Source organism: Dermacentor silvarum, chromosome 11, assembly GCF_013339745.2.
Source record: "Dermacentor silvarum isolate Dsil-2018 chromosome 11, BIME_Dsil_1.4, whole genome shotgun sequence".
Classification (NCBI taxonomy): domain Eukaryota; kingdom Metazoa; phylum Arthropoda; class Arachnida; order Ixodida; family Ixodidae; genus Dermacentor; species Dermacentor silvarum.
In genome coordinates, this window is record NC_051164.1 from 86,574,763 (window position 1) to 86,600,068 (window position 25,306).

The 25,306-nt window shown below is 47.6% G+C and overlaps 1 protein-coding gene across 1 annotated transcript in view; it reads right to left on the reverse strand.

Moving 5' to 3' along the window:
* Nucleotides 1-25,306, reverse strand: part of LOC119433879 (uncharacterized) — a 143,820-nt gene that overhangs the window by 113,936 nt on the left and 4,578 nt on the right. The window contains exons 2-4 of the mRNA XM_049658367.1: nucleotides 24,543-24,674; nucleotides 3,565-3,748; nucleotides 433-624 (exon numbers count right to left, since the gene is read on the reverse strand). Of these exons, the coding sequence (XP_049514324.1) occupies nucleotides 433-624; nucleotides 3,565-3,658 (286 nt within the window). The 5' untranslated portion in view covers nucleotides 3,659-3,748; nucleotides 24,543-24,674. The remainder of the gene's footprint in view (nucleotides 1-432; nucleotides 625-3,564; nucleotides 3,749-24,542; nucleotides 24,675-25,306) is intronic.

Consider the following 25,306-nt stretch of genomic DNA (forward strand, 5'->3'; position numbering starts at 1 on the left):
ACACACGCTGCTCGGCGCGGCAGCAGCAGCGAGAGAATTGACGCTTCACGCTGCGTGTCGCTTCAACGCGAACTAAGCGTCGAAATCGCAGCGCCTACGAAGCTACCGGCACTTGGCGCACTTTGTACACATCGCAGATCGCTTTGAAGATGAGGCCCGCGCGACCGCGCACTTTGTCCACGTCGCAGGATCGCTTTCAAGATATGGGCGCCCACGCGGCGTATGCAGCAGCCGCCGGTAGAGGCAGGACAAGTCTCAGTTTGACCTTGGCTGAGCTTGAAGGTCAGATTTACGGAACCAGGCGTTTTCTGGGTTTGTATACCTGGAGTAGTAGAGCTATCACTCTAAATGCTTTACAACAACGATAAGCTTCCACTGCGCAAAGAAAGGTTGCTTTCGCACTGCGCCGGCAGGGACGTTCACTATACTCACAGACGCACTGTCCGGAGCATGGCTCGACGTAGGCGCCGCCGGCGCACACCCCGTTGCAGTCCCTGCGCGCCGTGCCACCGCAGGCGCCCCGGCAGTCGCGGCCGTGAGTGCGCGCCAGGCCCGTGTTGCCGCCCACGCAGTAGCCGCACGGGTTGAGCCAGGCGCCGCCGCCGAAGCCCAGGCTCGAACACTCTGCGCGTCGCAATGCGGGAATGCAACCACGACGCACCCGAGGCAACATTACGGCCGGGTGGCACTATATCGCGCGTTGAAAGGCAACAGGAATATTGCAGGTGACAATGTATTACAGGTGACGGTGCGATATTACCGAACAATGCAGGGTGTTTGTTTTCTTGTGTGATGTACAGAATTGAAAAATAAAAAACACCTGCGCCAGGTAGCACAATCTACGCCCTTGAGCTGGGTTACCTGAAGAGGCGGACAATAAGGGCACAAGAAATTGAAATGCGTAATTGACTAATTATCAAAATGCAAAAAATTGTAACGAACGAACAACGGCGACGACACAGACTATCCTTTCTCCTTGTCCAATGGCCTTTAGTTGTCACTTTTTATTATTTTTTTATTTTTATCTTTACATGCTGCAGCGCCATTGGATCTATTGTAGGAATGGGGATAACATCACACATCAATTGCAGGCAAGAAATCGATCAGTGAACCTTACCAGGCAAAGCATTCCAACGTTCACACCAGCGTATCGATAGCCACGTAAACACTACCATGACCATAATGCTCACTACTCCCAGCCACTGCATGTGCTCATAAAACGCACAATTAAGAGGGTCGATGGAAGGACGAGAGCTATGACTCTGGTTGTGACTTCCGCTGTCGAAAGCGCACAAATCCGGAGGCGTCCCGGGCTATTTTTTTTTCAAAACGGCCCACCGCGCCCGTGGCAAATGAGCCGAGACTTCAACGCGTGATGGCGGGGTGGCACGCCATCCGAGCCGCGAACGAACGCACGGCGTGAGCAAGTCAAAGCCGTCAGTGTTCTGCGCACGCAGCCGGTAGTATAGTATCACGTGGCTTCGTTCGGCGAGGCAGACGCTGCAGTCACGGCCAGTTTCAACGCCACTCATCGCCCACGCTATAGGGTGGCTACCCACGCCATGCGAACACAACGCGGCTGAGAAAGACATTTATCTTTCTTTCCCGGACAAGCCCCGTTGCACCTCTCATCCGGCTGCCCGTCCAAGTGACGTTAAAGCCGTTGATATATCACGGACCAATATCCCCTGACATGTGGAGGCTGCTCACGCCACAAGACCAATAACACCCTTTTTGCCGAAAGAGGACAAGAAAAACCCGCCGTGGTTGCTCAGTGGCTATGGTGTTGGGCTGCTGAGCACGAGGTCGCGGGATCGGAGTCCGGAGTCCTCCGCTACGGCGTGTCTCATAATCAGAACTGGTTTTGGCACGTAAAACCCCTTAATAAGGACAAGAAAACGTTAGGAAAGAAGATTAACCAAAGGGGTATCTCCGGTTGGCTACCCTTTACCGGGTAAAAGCGAAACGGAAGAGAAAAGAAGCAGATTTTTTTTTTAATCTAGGGTATGTTTTATCAGGGACGCAGCCATTGTGGGGTACGTAAAAGATCTTGCGCGTGCTGCAGATGATGTATGGACACTAGGGCATACAAAAATGGCGTAACAAAATACACAAGTAACATTCATTCAAGCATTAGAAAGTTTACATCACTAACTTATGTTACACCTAGCGGGAGTCTTACTGCATAATTTTGGAATCATGTTCGCTCCCCATTCGTAGTGGGCTCACTTGCAGAAGCTGTTTGGACGCCAGGGTATTGGGGGCGAGGACTTATGGAGTCGCCTTCTGTCCGAAGTGCTTCGCTCGCGTAGTCTGACGGATAACGCAGCGCGCTACTCATAGGTTTGGCTGTCGGCGCTCAATAAAAACACCACGCGGGAGCCCTCCTTCACATTTCTGTAAGTACTTTCCAAACGAGGGAACTGTCTTACTGTCAAAATAATATTCTTGGGCAAACAGAAAGCGCAGAATAGTTTACAGGCGCTATTTCTTTACCGAATCTATACAGTGAACGCCCATTGCGCGCGGTCGCCGCGATGGAGTCCCCCGAACTAGCTTCTTGCGTGAAAGGTAGGCAACCGCCGAGAGCAGACTATGTGAAGTATGTTCGTATAGTGTGTTGTCTCTATAACCAAATGGAACATAAGAGAATGACGCCTGAATGCAGCGATCGCACGGGTTCGCAGCGACCGTATGCGCCTTCAAGTGTTGTCAATCTGACACCCGAAGCGGGAAAACATGCCCGCTTAATCAGAACCGTAGCGCAGGTGGGACTAAACTTTCGTTTTCAGCTCGCTTCGGCGCCTCCGAAGGAGACGACGCCGCCGCTTTGTCCACGTGAACCCTCATTCCGTGTTACGCCGACGGTGGCGCCAGCTTTTCCCGTGGTGGAGCTCGCCCCCAATAAAGACGCATTTATCAAAGTGACGTTTCTATACCTTGTATTTCTTTTGCGATTTAGTGCACACTGTGGCGCAATCGCTCAACACACTTCCGAGTTTTGTGCTAGATACCTCCAAAGTAGGTGAGGTCTTCTGTATACTTTCATATGTAACAACATCAATGCGAAATTGATAAACTGATTCCGAATGCTATAAAGAAATACGTGACCGATGGTGGGATCGCACCCCTGTCTTCCAGTACAGCACCAACCCAATGCTCTAACCATTAAGCCATGAGCTAGCGCTTTGAGACGCAGTGTTAAATCACGGTGCCTTCGTTATCGGCCCACACTAGAGGTCCTCCTCTAGCGTTGTCGCATTAAGAAGAAGAAAAAAAATACCAGGGCCAAACAGCGGCGTGTACGGTATACAGTCAAACTTCGTTATAACGAAACGGGATATAACAAAATAATGGCTATAACGAAGTAAGTGAAATTCTCGAACCATTCCCTATGGAGATTTCGTAGTGTAGTACATGAAGTAACGGATATAACGAAGTAATTCTGGCTTCCTTCAACTTCGTTATAACGAGGTTTGACTGTATAGTAAATGAGTCCGTGTCAAACGCCTATCGCAACAAAAAAGAAAGGAAAAGGGACTCTTCTTGGGTTGTGCGACTCACTCTCGTCAGCCCAGACGACTTGTGGGAGGAAGGCGGCGGTCAGGACGTGTAGCACCAGGGCCAGCGTCGACTGGAGAGGGAAGCCCTGGCGCATCTGCGGCACATGCGACCTTCGGCCGGCTCTCGCTCACCGCATGCCCCTCGTACCGCGTGGTTCCGGAGCTCCCTTTAATTTGGTTGCGGTCTGGAAAGAAAGAAAGGGTGATCACCGTTACGTCACCGTTTGAAAGGACATTATAAAAATGAATATGCGGATAAGCTGCTTCAGCGAATTGCGATTTTGCAATAGCAAAACGACCACTGTTTCCGAGAGATGAGACTTGGTAAGCTAGAGAAGATGTGGAAACGAAAGATGAATGCCGAGGCCGCCGTGATGTTCCTGCACCAGCTCGTCGATCATGACGTCAATGATCTTGAGAACGTCTGCTTAGGTGCAGTTACTTGTTTAACGGTAAATAAGGACTACATTGAACTTTAAAATGACCAAATGGTCAACCGAGGCAAGTTTTGAAAATGTTTCCTGCGCCTAAAAAAAGTCCCAAGTACAAGAAAATATATTTAAATTCGTGACGTCACGCTAAACAACTACTTCGCAGAAAGATGCAGACTTGAAACGATCCAAGAGTTGGCGAACGAAGCAAGCCCCAGCCAGGAGCCAACGTTTTAACAAGGGGACTTGCCATTAGCAGGGCCCTGATAATATTTTGAAGATAAGTCCAATGTCGAAATGTTGGCTCCAGGCTAATGCCTCCTTTGTTCGCCCGCTGTTGATGACGTCACACTAAACTCGCGGCCCCGACATTTTAGCGGTGAACTTCAGGAAAGTTCTCCGTTCAGTGACCAACCTTTCTATTTCCCCCGTCAAGTGTTTGAAAATAGTGTTTTGAAACAATAGTTTACCAGTCCAACCTGATGCAGCGTTCCTCTTTAGCGCCCCTTCGACGTCATAGGGTAACGCAGTGACTACAAGAGACGCCGCTGTAGAGGCGCTACCGGTTGATTTCGACCACCTGGGGTTCTTTAACGTGCACCCAACGCGCTGCAGACGAGCGTTTTCGGTGCACCATTCTCGGTGCTTAGATTTGATGAGAACGCTTTTGTGACTCGAATGTTCTGCATGCGAAATGAAGCTAGCTCGTGGGCCCTTACCCTACTCGAGGGAGGCCAGTACTGCGCTCGATGCATCGAGTACATGCATTGCACTTTGAATCTCCGTATAGTGTACTGGCTGCTTAAAGAGCCCACGGATAACGTTAATGATAACCGCAGTACGGATATGACTTGCTGATCTGCCACTGGCACTTCATCACTAGGAGCAGTGCGTTTCAGAGTAGGAACAGCCCACTGTGATTCTTCGGCAGGCTTTGGATTTCTTTTGAGGGCGGGCGGGGGTGTTTGCAAACTATAAGCAAACGCTGCGCCTTCAGTCTAGGCCATTCGAAAAAAAAAAATAACAGCAAAAGCTCGTCCCCTCGGTGCGGCTTTCTAGCTCAACCATATGAGTGGTTAGCGCGCGAGAGCAATTAATAGTCGTCTCCATTAGCGACGCCACCATCGGCTTACGGCGCGCTGCATCCAAGCGGTCGGCAGCAGCGTATGTCGGGCGCTCTGTGACCTGCGACGCGCTCTTGCCACTCGCCTCGCTTGGTTGAATTTCGCATGTAGCGACAAGGCATGACACGTCCGTTGCGCGCTCGCGTGATAAGGTCGTGCAGTGCCACGAACGCCCCCTGCTGGCGCCATTAGAATGCCACCGCAGTCATGCAGAACGCCGGAGGCGCTTTCTTTCTTTTTTTTTACTTTATTTCTTTCTTTACAGCAGCAGCTGGTAAGAGCATTTATAGCGCAAACTATTTCCGCCCTCTCCTGCTTAGGTTTGGTTTGGTGCCACGTGCGAACACGTCACGTGTGGCATGTGCACGTGGCAGCATTGGCTTTTAATTTTGCTCGTCCACGTATACGAGAAGCCGGAGGATGCGGGATACCCTTTTTTTTTTTAAACGATCGCGACAGGGCAGTGGAGAAAACGTCTCAGGAAACGAGTACGCTTTGTGTACGTTCTGATGAAAGCCTTAAATTGAATGCGGTGAAACCTGAAAGCCAATAATTAATTGACAAAGTTGCAGTGAGCCTTCGCAGATCAGTCAGGCGACCTGGACGCAGGCGAGGAGCCTTCTCAAAGTTTATACCGGTCCGCACGCAAGGATATGCAGACATGAGTTGGTTATACCCTATAAAGGCTCGAGTATCAGGTACTCTCCGCGATACCCTACGACCACCGCGGTCGCATTCCGATGGGAGGAGGAGGGGGCGAAATGCAAGAACACTCGTGTACGTCGATGTAGGTGCACGGTATAGAACCCCGGGTGAGTGAGTGAGAAAAACTTTATTTCGAATCAGAACGATTCGCGTCACGCGAGTTAGTGGGTTGGGGCACCCGCCGAGATTACGGCCAAGAGTTCTTGTCTCCCGGCGGCTTCCTTGGCCCGCTGGTGGTCAACATTATTTTGAAGACCCCGCTACGGCATGACTCTTAAACAGGTTGTGATTCTGGCAGGAAAAAACTCCCGAAGCTTTTTTTTTCCAGCATCACCTAAACATTGCATCTAGAAATCCTAACCCGTGTTTAGCGATCCGCTCTCAGCCAACACTATTCTTGCTGCACACTAAAACTGTCATAGATCTGTTAATTATCTATTTATTTGTGTTTTTTTTACATATGTAGCTGTTCTTGCTTTTTTCCAGTCCTCAGTGTGTCTGTGCATACTCCGCACGAAAAGAACGATAAACATTATCATCACTATCATCATCGCCACGTCCTCGTGACAGTGATAAAAGCGGAAGAAAGTATTTTAAAAAATAATGACCTCACGTATGTTAAGTAAACTCGTTACCGAAGACTTGACTATTTGCACCTATCTACAGTCAAGAGCGAAAGTCTGGAGACCATGGTATCAGAAAAAAAAAACAATAACAGTAATAATACATTTCTTCTAGCACAGCCCGTGCAACATGAAATTACTTTAATGTGTTACATTGGTAGAAGAAGCGCACATAGGCTTTATCATTTGATTTCAGCCTTTATGCCTAGGCTGTGAAGACAAGAGCTCATTTGGTAGCACATGTGGTCCTCAGACTTTTGCTCGCGACTGTACGTGTACCAACTGCAAATCGCATAAGCACAGCCAAAGACGCGCGCAGGCGCTCGATATTTCAGCAGAAAACAGAGGTCAAAACACTGTCGAGCCATCATAAGAGACAACAGAAGTGAAATAGGACGCTTCACAACGATGTGTCTCCATAGTTGCGCAATTTTATCACTGTCACTTTGCAATGTCATAGATTGGGGCTAATTGGCTTATCATTTTGAATGACTGTCACTGTTCGAACTCGCACCAGAGCTGCGACTCTTCTTTTTTATTTTATGTTTTAAATTGCAGATAACAATATATATGGTACACTGAATGCGCTTTAAAAGACGTCCCTGCGTGCGTGTCTGACCACGCATCCACTAAAGTACTCGTCAGTGCTGGCTTTCCCTCAATAAGAGTATCTGTGAGGTAAAGCCCGCTTCTAGTGTAGTGTGTCAGACATGGTTAGGCTGAATTTATATATATCTCTCTTTATTACCCTCTTCATTTATTCACAGCAGTTTATTCTATGTCGGGAAATTCATATCAGGTTGCGCTTGAAGGGCGTGTGCGAATGAAAGGGTAGCTGATTTCGTCGTTATTGATGTCGTGCCCTTGTCACGAAGAGAAGGCAGTAAGGTAAAGCAGCAAGAGCTACGTTAATTATCCGATACACTGTGTTGAACGGACTCTGTGTTGGCGCGCGTGCGCCCTTATGACAGGGCTTTGCCATCGCGCTTCCTAAGGCACCGTCGTCGTAACCAGCGCGCAACATCTAAACGAGCGAGTCACGAATACAACGACGTGCCTCGGCGAACATCCACCCGATCCCGTGACACTAAACTGTTAGGCGGCTCCGTTCCACTACACGCGTGCTCTGGGGTGGTGCAGTAGCGAACGCTGATAGCGCGGACTCGTCAGTCTTCGCGATACGCCCATCGCGTGCGGAAGAGCCACTGACCTCCTGGCGCCGGTCTCAACCTATCAAGCCACATAACGAAGTGCGAAAACGCGCTTTTCCTTCTTGAGATCTCGTAAACATAGAAATTATCTTGTTACTCGGGCTCACTTTATTGCAGTCTGCGCCCTTCGTGTCAGTTTGTAGCTGTTCTTTCAGTTTCTTTCTGTCTCCCGCGTCATCAAAAAGGCATCATCAAAAAGGCGTATAAACAAGCCCTCGGCCTACCGGTCACCACGTCTAACGAGAAGTTCGAAGCGTTAGGAATGCACAACACGCTAGACGAGCTCATTGAGGCTCACACAATCGCACAATACGAAAGACTGGCGCAAAGCAACACGGGAAGACACATCCTGCACAAGCTCGGTATCACGTACGCTGGACAAAGCGGGGATAAATACGACATCCCGAGAGAAATCAGAGAGTGCATCATCATACCCCCATTACCCAGAAACATGCATCCCGAACATCACCGAGAGCGGAGGAATGCAAGATCGAAAGCACTGCATAAGAAGTTTCAAAACGATGCGGACGTGGTTTATGTAGACGCGGCGGAATATGCAGACGGTTGACACATGGCAGTGGGCGCCTCAAATCAAGCGTGCCACTCGCTTGCCAGCGGCACCATTAAAACAAGAAAATCAGAAATCGCGGAAGAAGCGGCCATAGCGCTGGCGCTCGCCTCCACAACGGCCAGCGTCATAATCATTGATTCGAAAAGTGCGCTTCATAACTTCGCCAAGGGAAGGGTCTCGAAAGAGGCGCTAAGGATCATGAGTAACATTCGCGGGGAGCGTGACGTTCATGTCGTATGGACGCCCGCCCACTCCTGCCTCCCGGGCAACGAAACCGCACACATCCTAGCTCGAGAGTGCCGAGCAGGAGCAGGAACAACGCGGGGCCCGAGTGCGGAGAGAGACCGCATGGCCCACTTACAACGAAATCACCAAACATTACAGATTAGGGAGGCGGCATTACCCTCCGCCACACTCCTCATTAAATAAACAGCAGGCGACAGCATGGCTCCCCATATATACTACAAACAAACACCTTCCCAAACCCGATCGCTTATAATCATTGTTATCCAGAGCTCTACTCAGATGAATGCAAAGACTGCAATCAGCGGGAAGACCTCAGACACATAATCTGGGCTTGCCCCAACATAGTGGAGGGGTCAAACAACAAATACACGAACGCGGAGCAGTGGGAGACCGCGCTGCTCAGTTCAGACAGCGAGCACCAAGTACAAGTCATGAGGCAAGCCGAAGATGCCGCTAGGACCCAAGGGCTCCTGGCCACCATCTAAGGGAGGGGAGATAAATTCCTCTTACACTTGCCGTTTCCAATAAAAGTTGTTTCTCTCTCTCTCTCCCGCGTCATTATTTTTTTTCCAGCGAATGGCTGCTAATGACGCTATCCTCGCAGAACATGTTCTTCCTTTGCCACCTCATGTCGCTGGCTTAGGGATCGTCACCTTGCATCAACTTACACCAGCTGCGGTAGCCCAGAGGCTGCGGAATTGCGCTGCTGAGCTCGAGGTCGCAAGTTCGACCCCGTCCACAGCGGCTGCATTTCTGTGGAGCCGGAATACAAAAAATCTCGTGTACCGAGCATTGGGTGCATGTTAATTAACCCCAGGTGGTCGAAGTTAATCCGGAGCACCCCACTACGGCGTCCCTCATGATTTGATCGTGGTTATGGCACGTAAAACGTTGAAATTTGATTCTCTTAACGTTGCACGTCTTTTTTTCTGCAGCGAAGACGCTTAACTGCGACTAGAAGAACTCGGAGAAAGTAAAAGGAGACGCGTAAGCGTAATCGAGAGAAGGTTATCTAAGTGCCAGTGCGCGCGTAGCTGGCACAACGTGCCATGCGCGTTGGTTGATTCTGGAGTTTTACGTGCCAAAACGAGCTTTGATTATGGGGCACACCGTAATGGAGGGCTCCGGATTAATTTTCACCACCTGGGGTTCTTTAACGTTCACTACAAGGCAAGTATACGGGCGTTTTTGCATTTCGCCGCCATCGAAATGCGGCCGCCACGGCCGGGATTCGATCCCGCGATCTCGTGCTCAGCAGCGCAACGCCTATAGCGTGCCATGTGCGTTAGTATCGGCCGAAGTTTGATTGTGTGTGCGTCCATGTGAAAACGAAACATCTGTCCGCACACGCACACACACACACACACACCACACACACACACACACACACACACACACACACACACGCACGCACGCACGCACGCACGCACACGCACACACACACACACACACAACACACACACACACACACACACACACACACACACACACACACACACACACACACACACACACACACACAGAGACAGAGAGAGAGAGAGAAAGAAAAACCTCTATAAACACTCCGCTCTATATACGTTCCGCCGGTCGGGCAGAGATAGGCTGGTTTCCTTTAGGGAAATCATTGATCATTACAGACTAGCCAGGGCTAGATATCCGGCAGCACATTGTTCATTAAACAAGTGGCAATCAGTGGCTTGGAGGCTAATACAAACCAACATTTTCCCCAACCCCATTGCCTTCAGTCACTATCACCCAGATGTATACACAGACATATGTAAGCATTGTAACAACCGAGCAGATCTTCAACACATAATCTGGGCATGCCCAAAGAAAGAATATAACAATAACTGTTCAAAACCACAACAACCCAGTTTAATAATAAGAAATGAGGAGCAATGGGAGACCGTGTTGCTCAGCTCGGACCCGGATGTTCAAGCAAGAGTAGTCAAATGGCTGAAGACGCCGCCGTGGCTCAGGGGCTGCCGGGCGCCGTCTAAAGGGGGTACGGGGGAGGCTTCTAGTCATTACCCCCTCCTCTAACCACATTTTGGACAAAATAAAGTTATTTATCTCTCTCTATAAACACTACAGACCGACACAAAACTGTCAGGGGATGAGCAGAAAACATTATTTTCAAACATATCTCCTTTCTCAGTTGGTTCGGAAGCGTAAACTATTACCACGAGCTAATAGATAAAAGAAACGAAGGTAAATACTCATCAGATGCAGTAATCAAACGAACTTATGAGCAGAAATACTTTCTCTTTCTCTCTCGCTTTTTTTTCCTTTGAAGTGAGCGCTCTGAAGTGCGGACGAAAAAAATAAAAATAAAGCGGAGATGCTGAAAACGATATGTCGAAATGAGGACATGTTTTCCGCTCGAGCTGTAATTGGCCAGGTCGCATTCAGTCGCGCTCTGTTAAGCATCGTAATCAATACCACGCTCTCCGGCCCAAACGTTGTAAACGGTTTTACGTGATCGCGACTCATCCGGGTATACCCACCCCGAAGGGGGGCAAGCGTTTTATAGTGGACCATCATTCAAACTCTTTGGCCTGGCAGCGGTTATGCAGTTTTATGTAAGCGCACAGTGTATAAAAGGGAGACACGCTCGGAGTCGTAAATAGTTGATGAGATAGCGCACGCCGAGGTGGGCGAGTTCTCAAATCTGTATACAAGGTAACTGGGACACACAGGACGCAACGTGGGCCTCTTTAGGTCCGTTGACAGCACAGTTCGGCATCACGACGTCGTGTCGATATCATGTGATATCGTGCGACATCACGGTATAAATGCGCTGTTATACGATTTCTTGTATATTCGATTTGCAATATTTGTAAACGAGAACTTGTATGTTGTGTTTTGTAATCAAGCTAAACATTTCTCTTTAGGTTGTAAAAATTTTAAACATTAGCGATCTCTTGCATGTGATATTTGTTTAATTTAGCTGCTGCTTTGTTTAGCATGATAACATTGAAAAGCCTGCGCTGCACTGAAGCACTCCAGTGCCTTTACAGCTCAGAATTGGGAAGAACGAGTGCACCTTTTGTGATTAAACTAATAGTACTTGAGGAACACAGACTGCGCGTTTGTGACTTGTGTTATACTGTGTGTAGTTTATTGCTATTTTAATGTTGTTTTCTCCTTGCCTTTTTCTTGTTTTTTTTTATTTCCTGAGTAGTGTTTGGAACTTTGAGAAAGTCGGCTCTATTGAAAGACCTGCCTTCACGTTTTCCTTCTTTGAAATAAAAAGAAAGAAAAAAATTAATGACACGGACCTTCCAGTCTATATGTACGAGCGTATTATATTTAAGTGCATTCACCGCGCGATTCCTCACAAACTGAAGCAAACAGATGCACGTAGTGATGTGTTGAGGATGAGTACGTCCAAACTGTTGATAGTCTCAGAATTTTTAATAAGTAACGTACCTCGAGCACTGACCGGCTTTAGTAGAAAGACTACCACGTTCAGAGTGCAGTGCGCCGCGGAACTGTCAGCACCATGTTTGCAAAGTAGTTCTCGCCACTTTCACGCTGTACTTGGATACGACGTAACATTGCGGCGAATGCCGAGGACAACGAAATAGTGCATTTTTTTTCTATCGAAGTTTAGAGGGAAGTTGGCGGATGCGTATGCTCAACCTATACGCCTATTGTACCGTCTTTTAATGCGAATATCATTCTTTGGCATACTCAGACAAGTTTTCTTTTTGACTATCTAGCTATACCAAAAAAAGATGGGCTGATCCCGAAGGTGGTGCAGTCTAAAAAATTAAGCCAGTTCCAGGCTTGTGAAATCTGATGAAACAGCGGACCTCTGCTAGCGTGGGTGTATAGCGTAGTGGGTATGACGGTCGCCTTCGGACCGTGAGTACCCGGGTTCAAATCCCGGTTCTCTCTCATTCTCTCTCGCTCTCTTTCTGTATATCTGTGTTTTTCTTTCTCTCTTTCTTCCCCCCCTCTCTCTCGCTCTCATTTTCTCATTCTCTCACCCATAGCAAGTTGTGTTACGATCATCGGTACAATGCAGTCATATGGTTCCCATAAATGATTATTTTTCAAGCGTGTGTGTACAGCCTAGTGGTTATGACGCTCGCCTTCGTACCGTGGGTCCCCGGCCTCAAATCCCGCCTCGCCAGGACCATTTATTTCTCTCGTTCCCTGTCTGTATCTCTTTCTTTCTCTCTCGGCACCTCATTTCCTCATTTCAAACTCTCTCCACTTCGCTCGAAACTGCGAACACCATCGCTCCGTAGGGATCAACTTCGACCTTAAACAGCTCCGCTGTTAAAATCTGGACCATTTGCGTGGGTATGTGCCACTCCTCAATGAACCTCACTGACGCCAATTTGGGCCACTGTGTGACTTCGGTTTGCTTTCAAAGCGAATAGCATATAATGTTCACCTTGACAGTTTTTTTTTCTTCAAATCTAACTGGCTGACAAGATGTGAGGAGCACGCAGAAGCGTAGAGGATTTTGGTGCGGTCGAGCTAGCGCAGTGTAAGTAGGTAACCTGGGGAGAAGAGTGGCGTTAGCGTCTGCGATTGGTCCGCTTCCCCTTGCTCAGCCTGCGGTGGCTGGTCGAAAAGCTCGGAATTGTTCATCTTGACAGTAAAAAAAAAAAAAAAAATCTAACTGCGCGGATCAGAGTGAAGCGAGAGAAACGAGCCCAGGTGCAGTACAGGCATCATACATGGCTCATTTCGGCTAGTCGTATGCTTAGTTATCACAGATGAGTTTTGCCCGAATTTCTTTTATTCTCGCCTCCCTCCCTTTCAAGGATTTAGAGAGGTAAGCAAGTTTCTCATGGTACAAACACATCCCAATTCTTACCGTTGTCGCCCCCAGCCTAATGACTACCGTTAATGGCCCCCCAGCTAATGACTACTACTACCGGCATGCTTTGCAGTAGAAGTGCGGCAGTGAAACTTGTCGTGAAATCGGTCTTTTGCGCAGTTTCATAAAGTGGCCTAAACTGATAATTGACAAGCAGTCATCTTACCTACTATGTTATTATGACAGATTTATTCATATTTTGCCACCACCAGAAGTGCTTTGCCGCAAAAAAGGAAGGCTTCCTTATCTGCATTACACTGTTATTAATTCCTGCCCTTTCCGTCTGAAACAAGTCGTACAGCAAGGCTGGTTGTCGGGATTGTTGGTACCGATACTCCGATAACATCGCCGTGCCTAATATAAAGAACCAGAGAGAAACCGTGGTGTATAGTGTGTGTATTTCAGTATCTCTTCTTTATGCAATGAAATACCCTCGAAGCGTTAGAAATGCCCTGATGAAAACACAACGTAAGCACACACACACACAACACGCACGCACAGAGAAAAAAAATAGCAAAGCCATAACTAATAACAAACATAAATACCTCGCAGTCGCCTTTAATGCCCGCACGCGTTTTTCAAATCGGACTATATTTTGCTCGTTAACGGGTTGTAGATATCATCACAGGAAAACAGGAACATGTTGGCCTAACGTGGCTCAACATCAGCCCAACGTCAGACCACGTTGGACCCACATTATGCTTATATTGGCCCTGCTTCAAGCGATAAATATTGTTTGAACTGTATTGGTAAATTATCCTTTCACACTACTTGTAGTTTGGATGCAGATCGGCTAAAGATGTATTCGGTTAAAACACGGAATCCAGATCCCGAAACACTACCATTTTTCACTAAGGACTTCTTGGATGTCGAGAAGTTTGCAAAATCAGTGTGCGTGTTTTGTAAGGCGAAATAAAATTTTTAAAGCAAGACTTTCTTCGCCTACTCCTCACGGGTGCGGCGTGCCTGCTGCTGGTTCCTGATTGGTCGGTCAGTATCTCGGCGGATATCTTTGTGGATATATATATATATATATATATATATATATATATATATATATATATATATATAGGCAGAGGAGGTACGGAATCCTTGAACGTACCTAGAAATAGGTAGTACTTCTTTGTGAATACATCTCTCATTACCGTGCCGGGGCCGAATGATGTAAACCTGTTCCATTCTAGTTTTAGATCCCCCCACCCTCCATCACCTGACGTTAAACTTACGTAACCTTCAACGTAAGTATCGGGCCGTGACACGCAGCGTTGTTTGAACAGCCCAATCAAACGCTCTCCTCATTTATATTGGAGGCCACTTTTGTTTTCTTTCAAAGCGATTGGCATTGTTTACCTTAACAGTTTTCTTTAAACCAGGGGCGAGGAGCGCGCAGAAGTGTAAAGGGGTTCGGATAAGTAGATAATGATAGATGCACATTGCGTGTTTCTTGTAGACGATGCGCGCGGGCGCCCCGACGAAAAAGGCGAACTGCTCCTTGCTCTCGAATCCCCGAGTGTGGGTACGGGCAATAGTGTGAGGCCATCATCATCATCATCATCATCATCATCATCATCATCATCATCATCATCATCATCTCGAGCTGTCGGTTGAACTGGCCAGCGCTGCAGTTGTCTTTTGTAAATGTACATTTTAAATAGACTACAGTGCTTAATACTTCGTTCGCATTACATTTTAGTGGAGAGTGGCATTACATTTTAGTGGAGATTGCATTCCCCGTCATCGCCACGGAGCTCCGCAGCGGCCGCACCGTCCAGCTTTCCACCATGGCTCCCGGTGACGACACCTCTTCTGCTTCTACTCCTGTGACTCCAACAACAACGTACGTCACGCTTACTAATCCCCGCGATCATGGCATATTCTCCGGTCAAGATAATGTCGACGTTGAGGACTGGCTCAGCTTGTATGAGCATGTTAGCCAAAACAACCTCTGGGACCCTACCATAATGCTAGCGAATGTACTATTCTACTTGGGCGGAACACCTCGTGTCTGGTTACGGACACCCGACGACGAGATCTCTAGCTGGGATGCTTTCAAGGAGAAGCTCCGAGACCTCTTTGGAAATCCAACCGGTCGGCAGCTGGCTGCAAGAAAAGAGCTTGCTACCCGAGTACAGTCTTCCACTGAATCGTATGTCTCGTACATACAAGACGTGCTCGCTCTTTGCCGGAAAGTCGACGAGAACATGGCCGAGGTTGACAAAGTAGGCCACGTTCTCCAAGATATCGTGGACACACTTGTTGATCTTCAACAATGTTTCAACCATCGACGTCATTGTCAAGGAATGCCGCCACATTGAGCTCGCCAAAAGCCGCAGCGTCATTCATCCGTTCTCCCGGCTCCCTAACACGGCTGCGACGTCGTCTGCGTCTACCTTAATTACCGCTTGACCCTCCTTCAATGAGAACGTAACACGTATTGTTCGCCGCGAGCTCGAGGCTGCAAGTCCTGCCCCGTTCCATCAACGCCCACTTGACCCCACCATTGACCAACTAGCCCCAGCGATCTCCCTCCTTCAGGCAGTTGTGCGGCAAGAATTTGCCAACCTATCTCCCGACCTGACGCCAGACCGGTGCCGACAGCTGCGTCTCGCAGCGATATGTATTCCCCTCCCAGATACCGCAACCCTACAGAGTGGAGGACTCCGGACGACAAGCCAATCTGCTTCCATTGACTCCGAATTAGCCACGAAGCTCGCCACTGCCGCACCTCCTGGACGGCCCCGTATTCGAGCTACTTTTTCCCGTCTCCTCACCCATATGCCAACCATCGCCGCAACTCGATTCGCCGTATGCCTGCTACCTCTGACGTATCCGTCGATGACAGTCGTCCCGATCGCTCGCCGTCACCTCAGCGCCGTCGGTCCCCGTAGTCCCAGCCACGCCAGTATTCGTCGCAGACCAATTATGAATCCTCCCGGACGGAAAACTAGAGCATGCAGCTCCTGGGGGTAATGCTGCATTATCTTCGTCGTGTCGAAATCCTCCATTGACGCTCCCAACGAGCCAGAACTTATTTGATGTTCCCGTCGACGGTGTCCCCCTTTGACGGCGTTAAGGTGGCGGTCCCACTCCGGCGGCACGAGCCCCCCCCCCGTTTTCAGTACTTTTGGAGTAACCGTGGCGGCTTTTTTACTTAGGATATAAAGTTGTGGTATATACCATAAAAAGCTTAATTCTTGTAGATTCCATCTATATACAATATAAGAAAATTGATTGGTGTGATTTAGAAATAAATGTTCAAGAACAAGCATGAGATACATGGTTTTTGCGAACTGTGTCTCAGTTGTGACCATATTTAGAAGAAACTACCGCACTTACTGCGTTGCGGCTTGCTCTGTTGCTTTAGGACATATTTATCTAGTTCCTAGACGTAGCAAAATAATTTTGAATTTTTACTTTTTGGATAATTTGCTATTGAAAATTGCCAAATATTGCAATCTTCTGTTGTAAACAGCCCAGCAACTACATGCTCAAGGAAGCTACATTTTGGATGAAGTAAAGTTCAAAGAATTTACATTTAGGACGCAAAATTTCATTCATGTAACTTTATTAGCTTTCCTAATAATGCGGCCGAAAATAAGCAATATTTAGAATTCTGGTTTTATTTCTGCCCATTCTTGCGGGAAGGTAATAAAGCTACGAAGCTGCACTTTAAAACTAACAAAGTTACATTAATTAAATTTTGCGTCCTAAATGGAAATTCCTTGAACTCTACTTTATCCAAAATTTAGCTTCCTTGACCATGTAGTTGCTGGGCTGTTTACAACAGAAGATTGCAATATTTGGCAATTTTCAATAGCAAATTATCCAAAAAGTAAAAATTCAAAATTATTTTGCTACGTCTAGGAACTAGATAAATATGTCCTAAAGCTACAGAGAAAGCCGCAATGCAGTAAGTGCGGCAGTTTCTTCTAAATATGATCACAACTGAGACACAGTTCGCAAGAACCATGTATCTCATGCTTGTTCTTGAACATTTATTTCTAAATCACTATAATCAATTTCCTTATATTATATATAGATGTAATCTACAAGAATTAAGCTTTTTATGGTATATACCACAACTTTATATCCTAAGTAAAAGAGCCGGCACGGTTATTCCAAAAGTACTGAAAACGGGGAGCTCGTGCCGCCGGAGTGGGACCACCGCCTTAACAGATACTGGAGCCCAGGTGTCCGTAATGAGTTATAAGCTCCGTCATCGACTGAAGAAGGTTCTCACGCCTGCTACTACACGAGCCGTATACGCGTCGCCGATAGCAGCAGTGTTGCCGTAACGGGAATGTGTACTTCCCGTATAAGTATCGCCGACCACCACGTTCCAGTTATCTTAAAGCGAAGCTTTGTACCTCTACCAGCCAAGGGTTCTGTCGTGTCCGTCGTTGTAATAAAAAAAAAACGATCCCAACGAACCGCTAACAATTGCAGGTATAGCAGTATAGCTTACTTGAATTCAGGCATTCAGCGTACAACTAAGCACTCGTTTTCGCAAGAAAAACCACAAAAACAAGCTTCAAAGTGATGAGCCAACATGATGGATGATAAGGGCTGCGGGCAAACAACGGAAACAGGCTCGGCGCGGTCCGTAAGATTAGATTGCAGCTGTTGCAAAGCTTATGCAGCTGCTTGAAAGAGGGTTGACGTCATTCGAAACCCTTCCAGCCTAGTAACTGCTTCGGTTCATTTTCTAGACTACCCCACTATGGGTAGACCACGGAAAGTAAATACGGCAGAAGAAGAGCGTGAATATAAGGATCGGCGGAAAGAACAATAATATCAAGTGCGCCGCAGTCGCCGTGAGGGTGGCGTAAAAAGCTTCGCTTTCCAACCACCTTCGCAGGGTGGATTGGCGGGCAATTCTTTTTTTAGTGCTGACCAATTGTCCCCATGACCTCAACCTCGGACTAAACTTTCTTACGGCGCATTCAGCTTTGATCGACTTTTCTGGTGGTATCCTTTGCCTCGAACTTCCTACACTCACGCATATTCGTAGCGAACAGCCGAACAACTTTGGTACGAGCGCCTTCGTCTGCCTGACGCCTAAAGCCTTGACTTTCGTCGATTTGCTATAATCTTTTCCTGTGCCCGATGGTGATCACGTTACCACACCTGTTCCTGATGTCCTTTTGAGGCACAATATCACTGTGCCCCACTCCGTCGTAACCGTCGCCGATAACTGGACCTGCCTCCCCGTCGTCACGTATAATGATACATGCATATTGCGTGTTTCTTGTGGACGATGTGAGCGGGCGCCCCGACGAAGAAGACGAACTGTTCCTTGCTCTCGAGTTGTCGGTTGAACTGGCCAGCGCTACAGTTGTATTTTGTAAATATACATTGTAAATAGTATCCAGTGCTGAATCCTTCGTTCGCGTAACAATATAACTGGGGAAGGAGAGTGGTGCCGGCGTCTTCAATTGGTCCGCTTCCCATTGCTCAGTCAGCGGTGGCTGGTCAGAAAGCTCAGCATTGCCTACCTCGACAGTATTTTTTAAAATCTAATTCGCTGACCAGAGACGATAAGCGCACAGAAGTGTAGGGAATTTCTGTGGGGGCAAGTTAGCGCAATGAAAGTATAGATAACCAGGGGAGGAGAGTGGTGCCGGCGTCTGCGATTGGTCCACTTCCCCTTGCGGTGACTGGTTGAAAAAGCTCGGCTGCATGCAACGGGGAGTTGTGAATGTGGCTAAAACGGGTCCTCAGCGAAGAATAGTTGGCAAAGCGATGTCTTATATGTGCCTAAAGGGCTCGACAACGTTATACTGCCTCGCAAAAAATTATGCTATACGCAACAAAATCCATTCTCGTTGGCAGCTCCGAGTAGCCAGTACCAGAGCGATCGGCAGGTAGCCATCTTCTATTCCTCTCGAAACGGGGATATCGCCGGCTATTCCCCCCAAATAATAACTCAGTTTTTTTGTATTGATGCATCTTTAGTGCGTACACGTCAATTTGACGGCGCGAGTTATCATGTGACATCGCATGACAAAGAGACGAAGTGAAAGCAGGCCGAAAAACTATTAACAAAGGTTGCCTAATTCCATCCAAATCTTGGCCAATCCACCGCAGTGGGTATGCGCCATCAGATAAGGAATACCATACCATACCATAATTTCACCGATAGCGGAGGGCTAATGGCGAAAAAGGCGTAGAATCGGAAAGAACTTTCGTTCTTTTTCGGCCTAATTATGCATGATCAGCGTGTACACGTCATATCAGATGGAGAGGTTCCGCAGTTTTGGTGACGTCGCGTGACAGACAGGCGAAGTGGGCATATCTAGAAAATTGTTAACCCATCGGGGAGGGCTAAGCATAAATTGAATAGAAACATATTGGAATAGCTTTACGCCATAGCGGACCCTGCCTTCGACAAGCGTCATACATAGCCTTCGTCCTTGTGACACTGCTGCGTTGTGAGCGGTGTATTGCATAAATACAAATGTTGTACGAGATTAAATGTGTGATATTTGTGGTTGATAATCAAATTAAACATTGCATTAGATTACACGTTGCGTAGTATGAAAGTAAACAGAGTTGAACGCATCCCAGTTAGTTGTACAGCTTATTTACCACTTCACTAACGTTTCGCTCCACATTGATTCCAATATGGGCGCTGGAGCTGCATAATTTTTTTTGTTAACTTGGTAATGTCTTACAATATATCAATCGCGCGATTGAATTTGACAGATATCGTGCCGATATCAGCTTAAAATAAATTGGAAGGCCGCGCACAAGCACCGGATGTTCGGGGGAACTAACATTTTTCATATGAATGACTTCGCACATCATTGCTATACATTTTCAATTTTTTGGTATCATTCTCCGAGTTTGCTTGCTAGATGTGTTCACCTTTCAAATATGATATATTATGCTTGCGGTTCGAACAAACCAAGCCATGACATTGCCTGCATGCAATAATCATATCCCAAATGCGAAACCGCAAGCGCATCATGTCACGCGAGAAACTATGCAGCAGCAGCTTCGGTTCAGAGCTCTAATTGAATTTACGGCTTCTACCAATAGTGCAAGCGTAGACACCTTCTTTACTGAATCCTGAGCGACATCCAAATCTAATAAAATGCTCTTTTCTAAGCAATATACGGTCACACTATTTTTCGATTTCTCACTTACGCTTTAACGCAGACGCCTTTCCACCGTCGTTTCCTTCGTCGAATTGGCAACCCGAGATTTCCCAGAAATACTGGCAGCGAACATTTGAATCCGAGCAGTCAGCAGTATCCGACCCCAATGTGAAACAGAAAACAAAAAAAGTAAGGTAGAAAGCCAGAACCGTGCTACGCGGGGACTCTACCAAGACCGTAGTCACCCAAGAAGTCAATCCGAAGCTAACCACACGCTTCTCGATCACGACTTCTCTGCAGCGTAAGGCGACACAGAAAACGTCTCGTCGAGTCGATTTTTCTGCGAGCAGCTGCTCAGAGCGTGTCGTCTGCACGCGAACAGAGTGCGGCGATTGGTCCGCGAGCCTTCCGGCAGTGACGTCATGACCGCGACGGGCTGCGGTTGGCCAGCCGACCTCTGCCGGTCGATAGCGATTGGTCGCGTGCCGCCGAGGCGTTTAGAATCGCGCCGCCGGGGAGAATTCATTGACAGGGTTAGAGTCTCCCCTTCGCGACCCGCACAACGGCAACGATTTTTCTCGGGATCGCATTTTGTCTGTACTTTTTTTTTCCTTAGCCATTCATTCATTCTCTATGCGATCGGCGATTGACGTGCCGTACACCCGGCGTTTGTCGCTTCGATCTGCTTGTGGCGTATGTGCGTCGATGGACAAAAAGTCAAAGCCGTCGATGAACGGCCAGTACAAAGCCTGCCGGAGCGCCCCACCCCCCTCCCAACGCCTTCTCACCGCCCCCCCCCCCCCTCTCCCTTATACCACCATGTCCCTCTTGCCTTGAGAGGGAGCACGGGATAGGTTTGCCCAGCGATGATGGCAAGCAAGATAGAAGTGTCCAGGTTGGGACACCCGAACGGGATGCCGTGATACTTTGCTGGGGCTGGTTGTCCTATTTTGTTATTGCTGTTTCTGTACCGCAGTTTCCGACAGATAACTTCCATGGCTATTTCTTTATTTATTCTTCACAATCATTGTGACGAACAGCCTTGCTTATTTTCTTCTCTTCTTTTTTTTCCCTTCTGAGAGTTGGGACAACATTTACGCCTTTAATAAATTATGACGGAATGTTTGTTCTCGCTGGCATATGTGAGGCTATATATAAGCCTCACATATGCTATATATAATTAATCACGAAACCCCAGTGAACGTAAAAAAAGACTTAACATTTTTATTACGTACGCCGGGAAAGAAATACACGCCAAAATAACACATAACTCTCTGTCAAAGAGAACATGAGAAGGCGAAAACGATTTGGACAGGTAAACATTTATCGCTTCTTCATTTTTACTATTGCTCTTCCTCCCTGCATGTGCCCCTTTCTCTGTTGCTTTTAGACAAGAAAAATATTGCCTTGCAGTGCCAGATATATTAAATATTGACTACCAGTGACAGATATCAGTCCGTGCCGGAGTTGCGATCATAAATATGACGCACTTCGGCTCTATCACCAAACAAATATTTTTATACGCAGACAGCTTCGGTAGACAAGTGGGGCAAGGAAAAATGGCCGCTGCTACTTCATTTTTCTTATCGCTCCTCGGTCACATACTGTGTGTGCTTTTTTTTTACTACATAGAATATTTAAAAATAATCTACGGCACATATAGCCTTATTCTAGTCCTCGAGCTGCACTACTCCAAGAAGTGGACATTACTTGCAATTACCGACTAATGACATATCTTACCTAAGTTTAGAACTAATTACCTCATGACGTAAGTTTTGCAATTACAAATTGTAGCCTGTGAGTTTGCAAGGCGTGTACGATTGGAACGAATTCTGAGGATGAGACCAATTTCGTGACATTCATTCCCAAAGTGTGCGACGCAATACACTGGCATTCCAGTTGCTTTTCTGCTTCAGTGCATGAAACGACGTTTTGTCATAAAAGTAAGTGGAACAACACTACGCTTTTACCGCAAGTCTGACAGCGCATATATCGAAACCGCTGCCATCCTGAGATTTAATTCTAAGTGGATACGCCTTTCAAGTGAGTCTGTGGCCACTTTTCGCGCCTGTGGGATCGCCAACGTTTCCACTTGGAATTAACGACTTGACCAACTCACAGAACAATTTACGAGAAAGGGCATCGAGGGGCTTCGTTATCGGTTGGCTTCGCATGGTTGCGGCTACAATTCAAAATTTGCAATACGCGCCATAAAGTAATTAATAAAAAAATTACACCATCTTCCCGTAGGGGAACCCTGAGTAGTATGCGAAGCAGCCGTGGGGTCGACGCAAGGTAGTTTTATCAGCTGTATAAACTTGGACATGCAGCAGCACCAGCAACGCGCAGAACTGTTGTCGACGCCGTCGGCGTTTTGCCCGCGTTCGCACCGAGCGCGCGCGGCGTTGGTGACTGTTGCCGGTGCCTCTGGGGCGCCTACCGTCGCGCCTCTAACCTAAGCTGGTGTTGCCATTCGTTGTGCAATCCGGAGAGGAGAGGAGCGTCGGAGACGAGAGGAGGAATGCCGAGAGGAGAGGAGATGAGACAAGGGGAGGAGGATGCGCATGCGCAGAGGAGAGGAGCGTCCGAGAGGAGAGGAGGAATGCCGAGAGGAGAGATGAGACAAGGAGAGGAGGGAGGGAGGCTGCGCATGCGCAGTGCGGGTGTGGACGCCGCACGGAGGATTCATGGAGGGACATAGCCCCGAGCATAAGATGATTCGCATCTAAAAAACATAAGCAGTGAATTTGTAATAATTAGTGAATAATGAATATTGGTTTCCTAGCGCAAGTAGTTATTATGATTACTATTCTTGTTATTTGATTTGTAAACATATACACAGGAGAGGGTAAGCGAGGAGCAAGGCTGGCAACTGCCACTGGAAGGGGCACAACGCCTGCCTACTCTTCAGAGAGGAGGAGACAGAAACATGGAAATGGAATATGATGGGAAGTAGGGGACGAAAGAGGAAAGAAAGAGCGAGATGACAAATCTCAAAGAATAAAGTAGAACACACAGTAGGGCCCGCGGGCCCGTCACTGCAGATCACGCTACTAAAGAACGTAAAATAGAAGAAATAGTTAGTGGGTTGGCGCCTGCTTCCTTGAGCAATACAGTTCAAGAGAGACAGAGATAAATGAAAGGCCGGGATGTTAACAAGACTGAGGCCACTTGACTGCCCTGCCAATCCAGTTCAAGGATTATAATTGTACTATCCGCCACAGACATCTTTCTTTAAATATGTATAATTAAGAAAAAAAAAAAGAAAACGTTGCGGATCCCAAGCGCTGTTGGAATCAGTTAAACGAAGCTTTCAGCGGGGAAGCGGCGCACCCGATCGACCTAAACACGTGGCCCTCGATCATACGGATTCCACTCGTGACGACAAAAGTCTGACGACGATGGCAAAATGACGATGAAATAATGACGACGCACCGACGACAACCGAGCGAAGACAGCGGCACGATGGCGACGGCACGAAGTCAACCAAACGATGAAGACAGCGTGCTTGTAACGGTGCTCACGTCCGCGATTACGGTCATCTCCTACCACTCCAGGTCGCTTCGTTTCTGATTCTACCCGGTGGCGGGTGGTACTATGTCTGGTACCGGACAATCATGCAAGAGAGCATCTTCATATGCATATCCACTAGTACGTTCGCCGAGGCTGCCTTGGTTTGCCGAATGTCCGGCACCGGTCAATCGTGCTAAACAGCACTTTCGTATATATATTTCCACAAATATATCCGACGATATACCAACCGACCCAGCAGTAGACGGTACCAGCAGCGATGCCAAAGCAGGAAGGGTTGCCCAAGAAAGCACTCGCTTTTAAAAACGAACATGCTTACTTTACTAACAAGAGCAATATTCATGGCACACGGTTAGTCCTTTCTGCAAAGCGAGGCCTCATCGCCGCGTTCGATGTTATTGCTCGTAATCGTTCCTCGCTACAATCCAACAGCAAAGCATGCGTTTCGAAATTCGTTGTCTGGGAGCATCACGTGAGGAACTATACGCTCCCTCTAACGTTATCGATCATCTTTCTAACAACGTACGATATATGTTACAAGGAACATGACGATTTCGGAAGCTCAACATGCTTAAAAAAAGTATAAGGATCACTAACCTTGTAAAACGAGTGCCGCTTTCTCCGAGGCTATGCTTCAGCTTCAGCTGGCGGTGTGGCCAGAGCAGACGACCGTCGAGTAGCAGACGACGCCACTGTCGCCGTGCCATCCACCGAAGTCGTCCGTTCACTCTGTATCCGAAAAAAAAAAAAAAGAAATGCGAAAGGGCGAAGCGCTGACTCCATCGTGAGGCAATGCAACGGCAAACAAACTAAAACAAATTGTACTTACAAAGAAAGGCTGAACCACAGCTACGCTTTGTTTTCGGTTATTTCCTCCGCGCATCGCGTTATTAGCCCCCACAGAGTCGCGTGATTTTTTTCCCTCTTTGCTACGGGGATGCTTCTTTCTCATAGTGCCATTACTATAACCCCCCCCCCCCCCCTCGCTTTACGAAAGAAGCAAGCGAGAGCGTGCGATGACCGCCATTAAAAATTCAGTGCTCGTCGAGCCGCGACGCACGACTCTACACAAAGTCGAGTTAGGCAACAGATAAAAAGAAAGAAAGCAGGCAAAAAAAAAAAGAAAGAACAGACGAAAATGTGAGTCGCGTTGGTCCAAACGGGTCGATCACATTTAGAGCGTGAATAAGCTCGCTCGGCCAGCTCGCATGCCACGTCACAAGATGAGTGCAGCGTTGCTAAGGCTAGAAGCATAACCATCGGCTAATGAGCGACCACATTCGCGAAGCTGTGAGCGGGTGGGGAGACTTAACCACCGCGCAATGAGTGTTCAACGCATTCGCGTAAAGCGAAACAAAGAA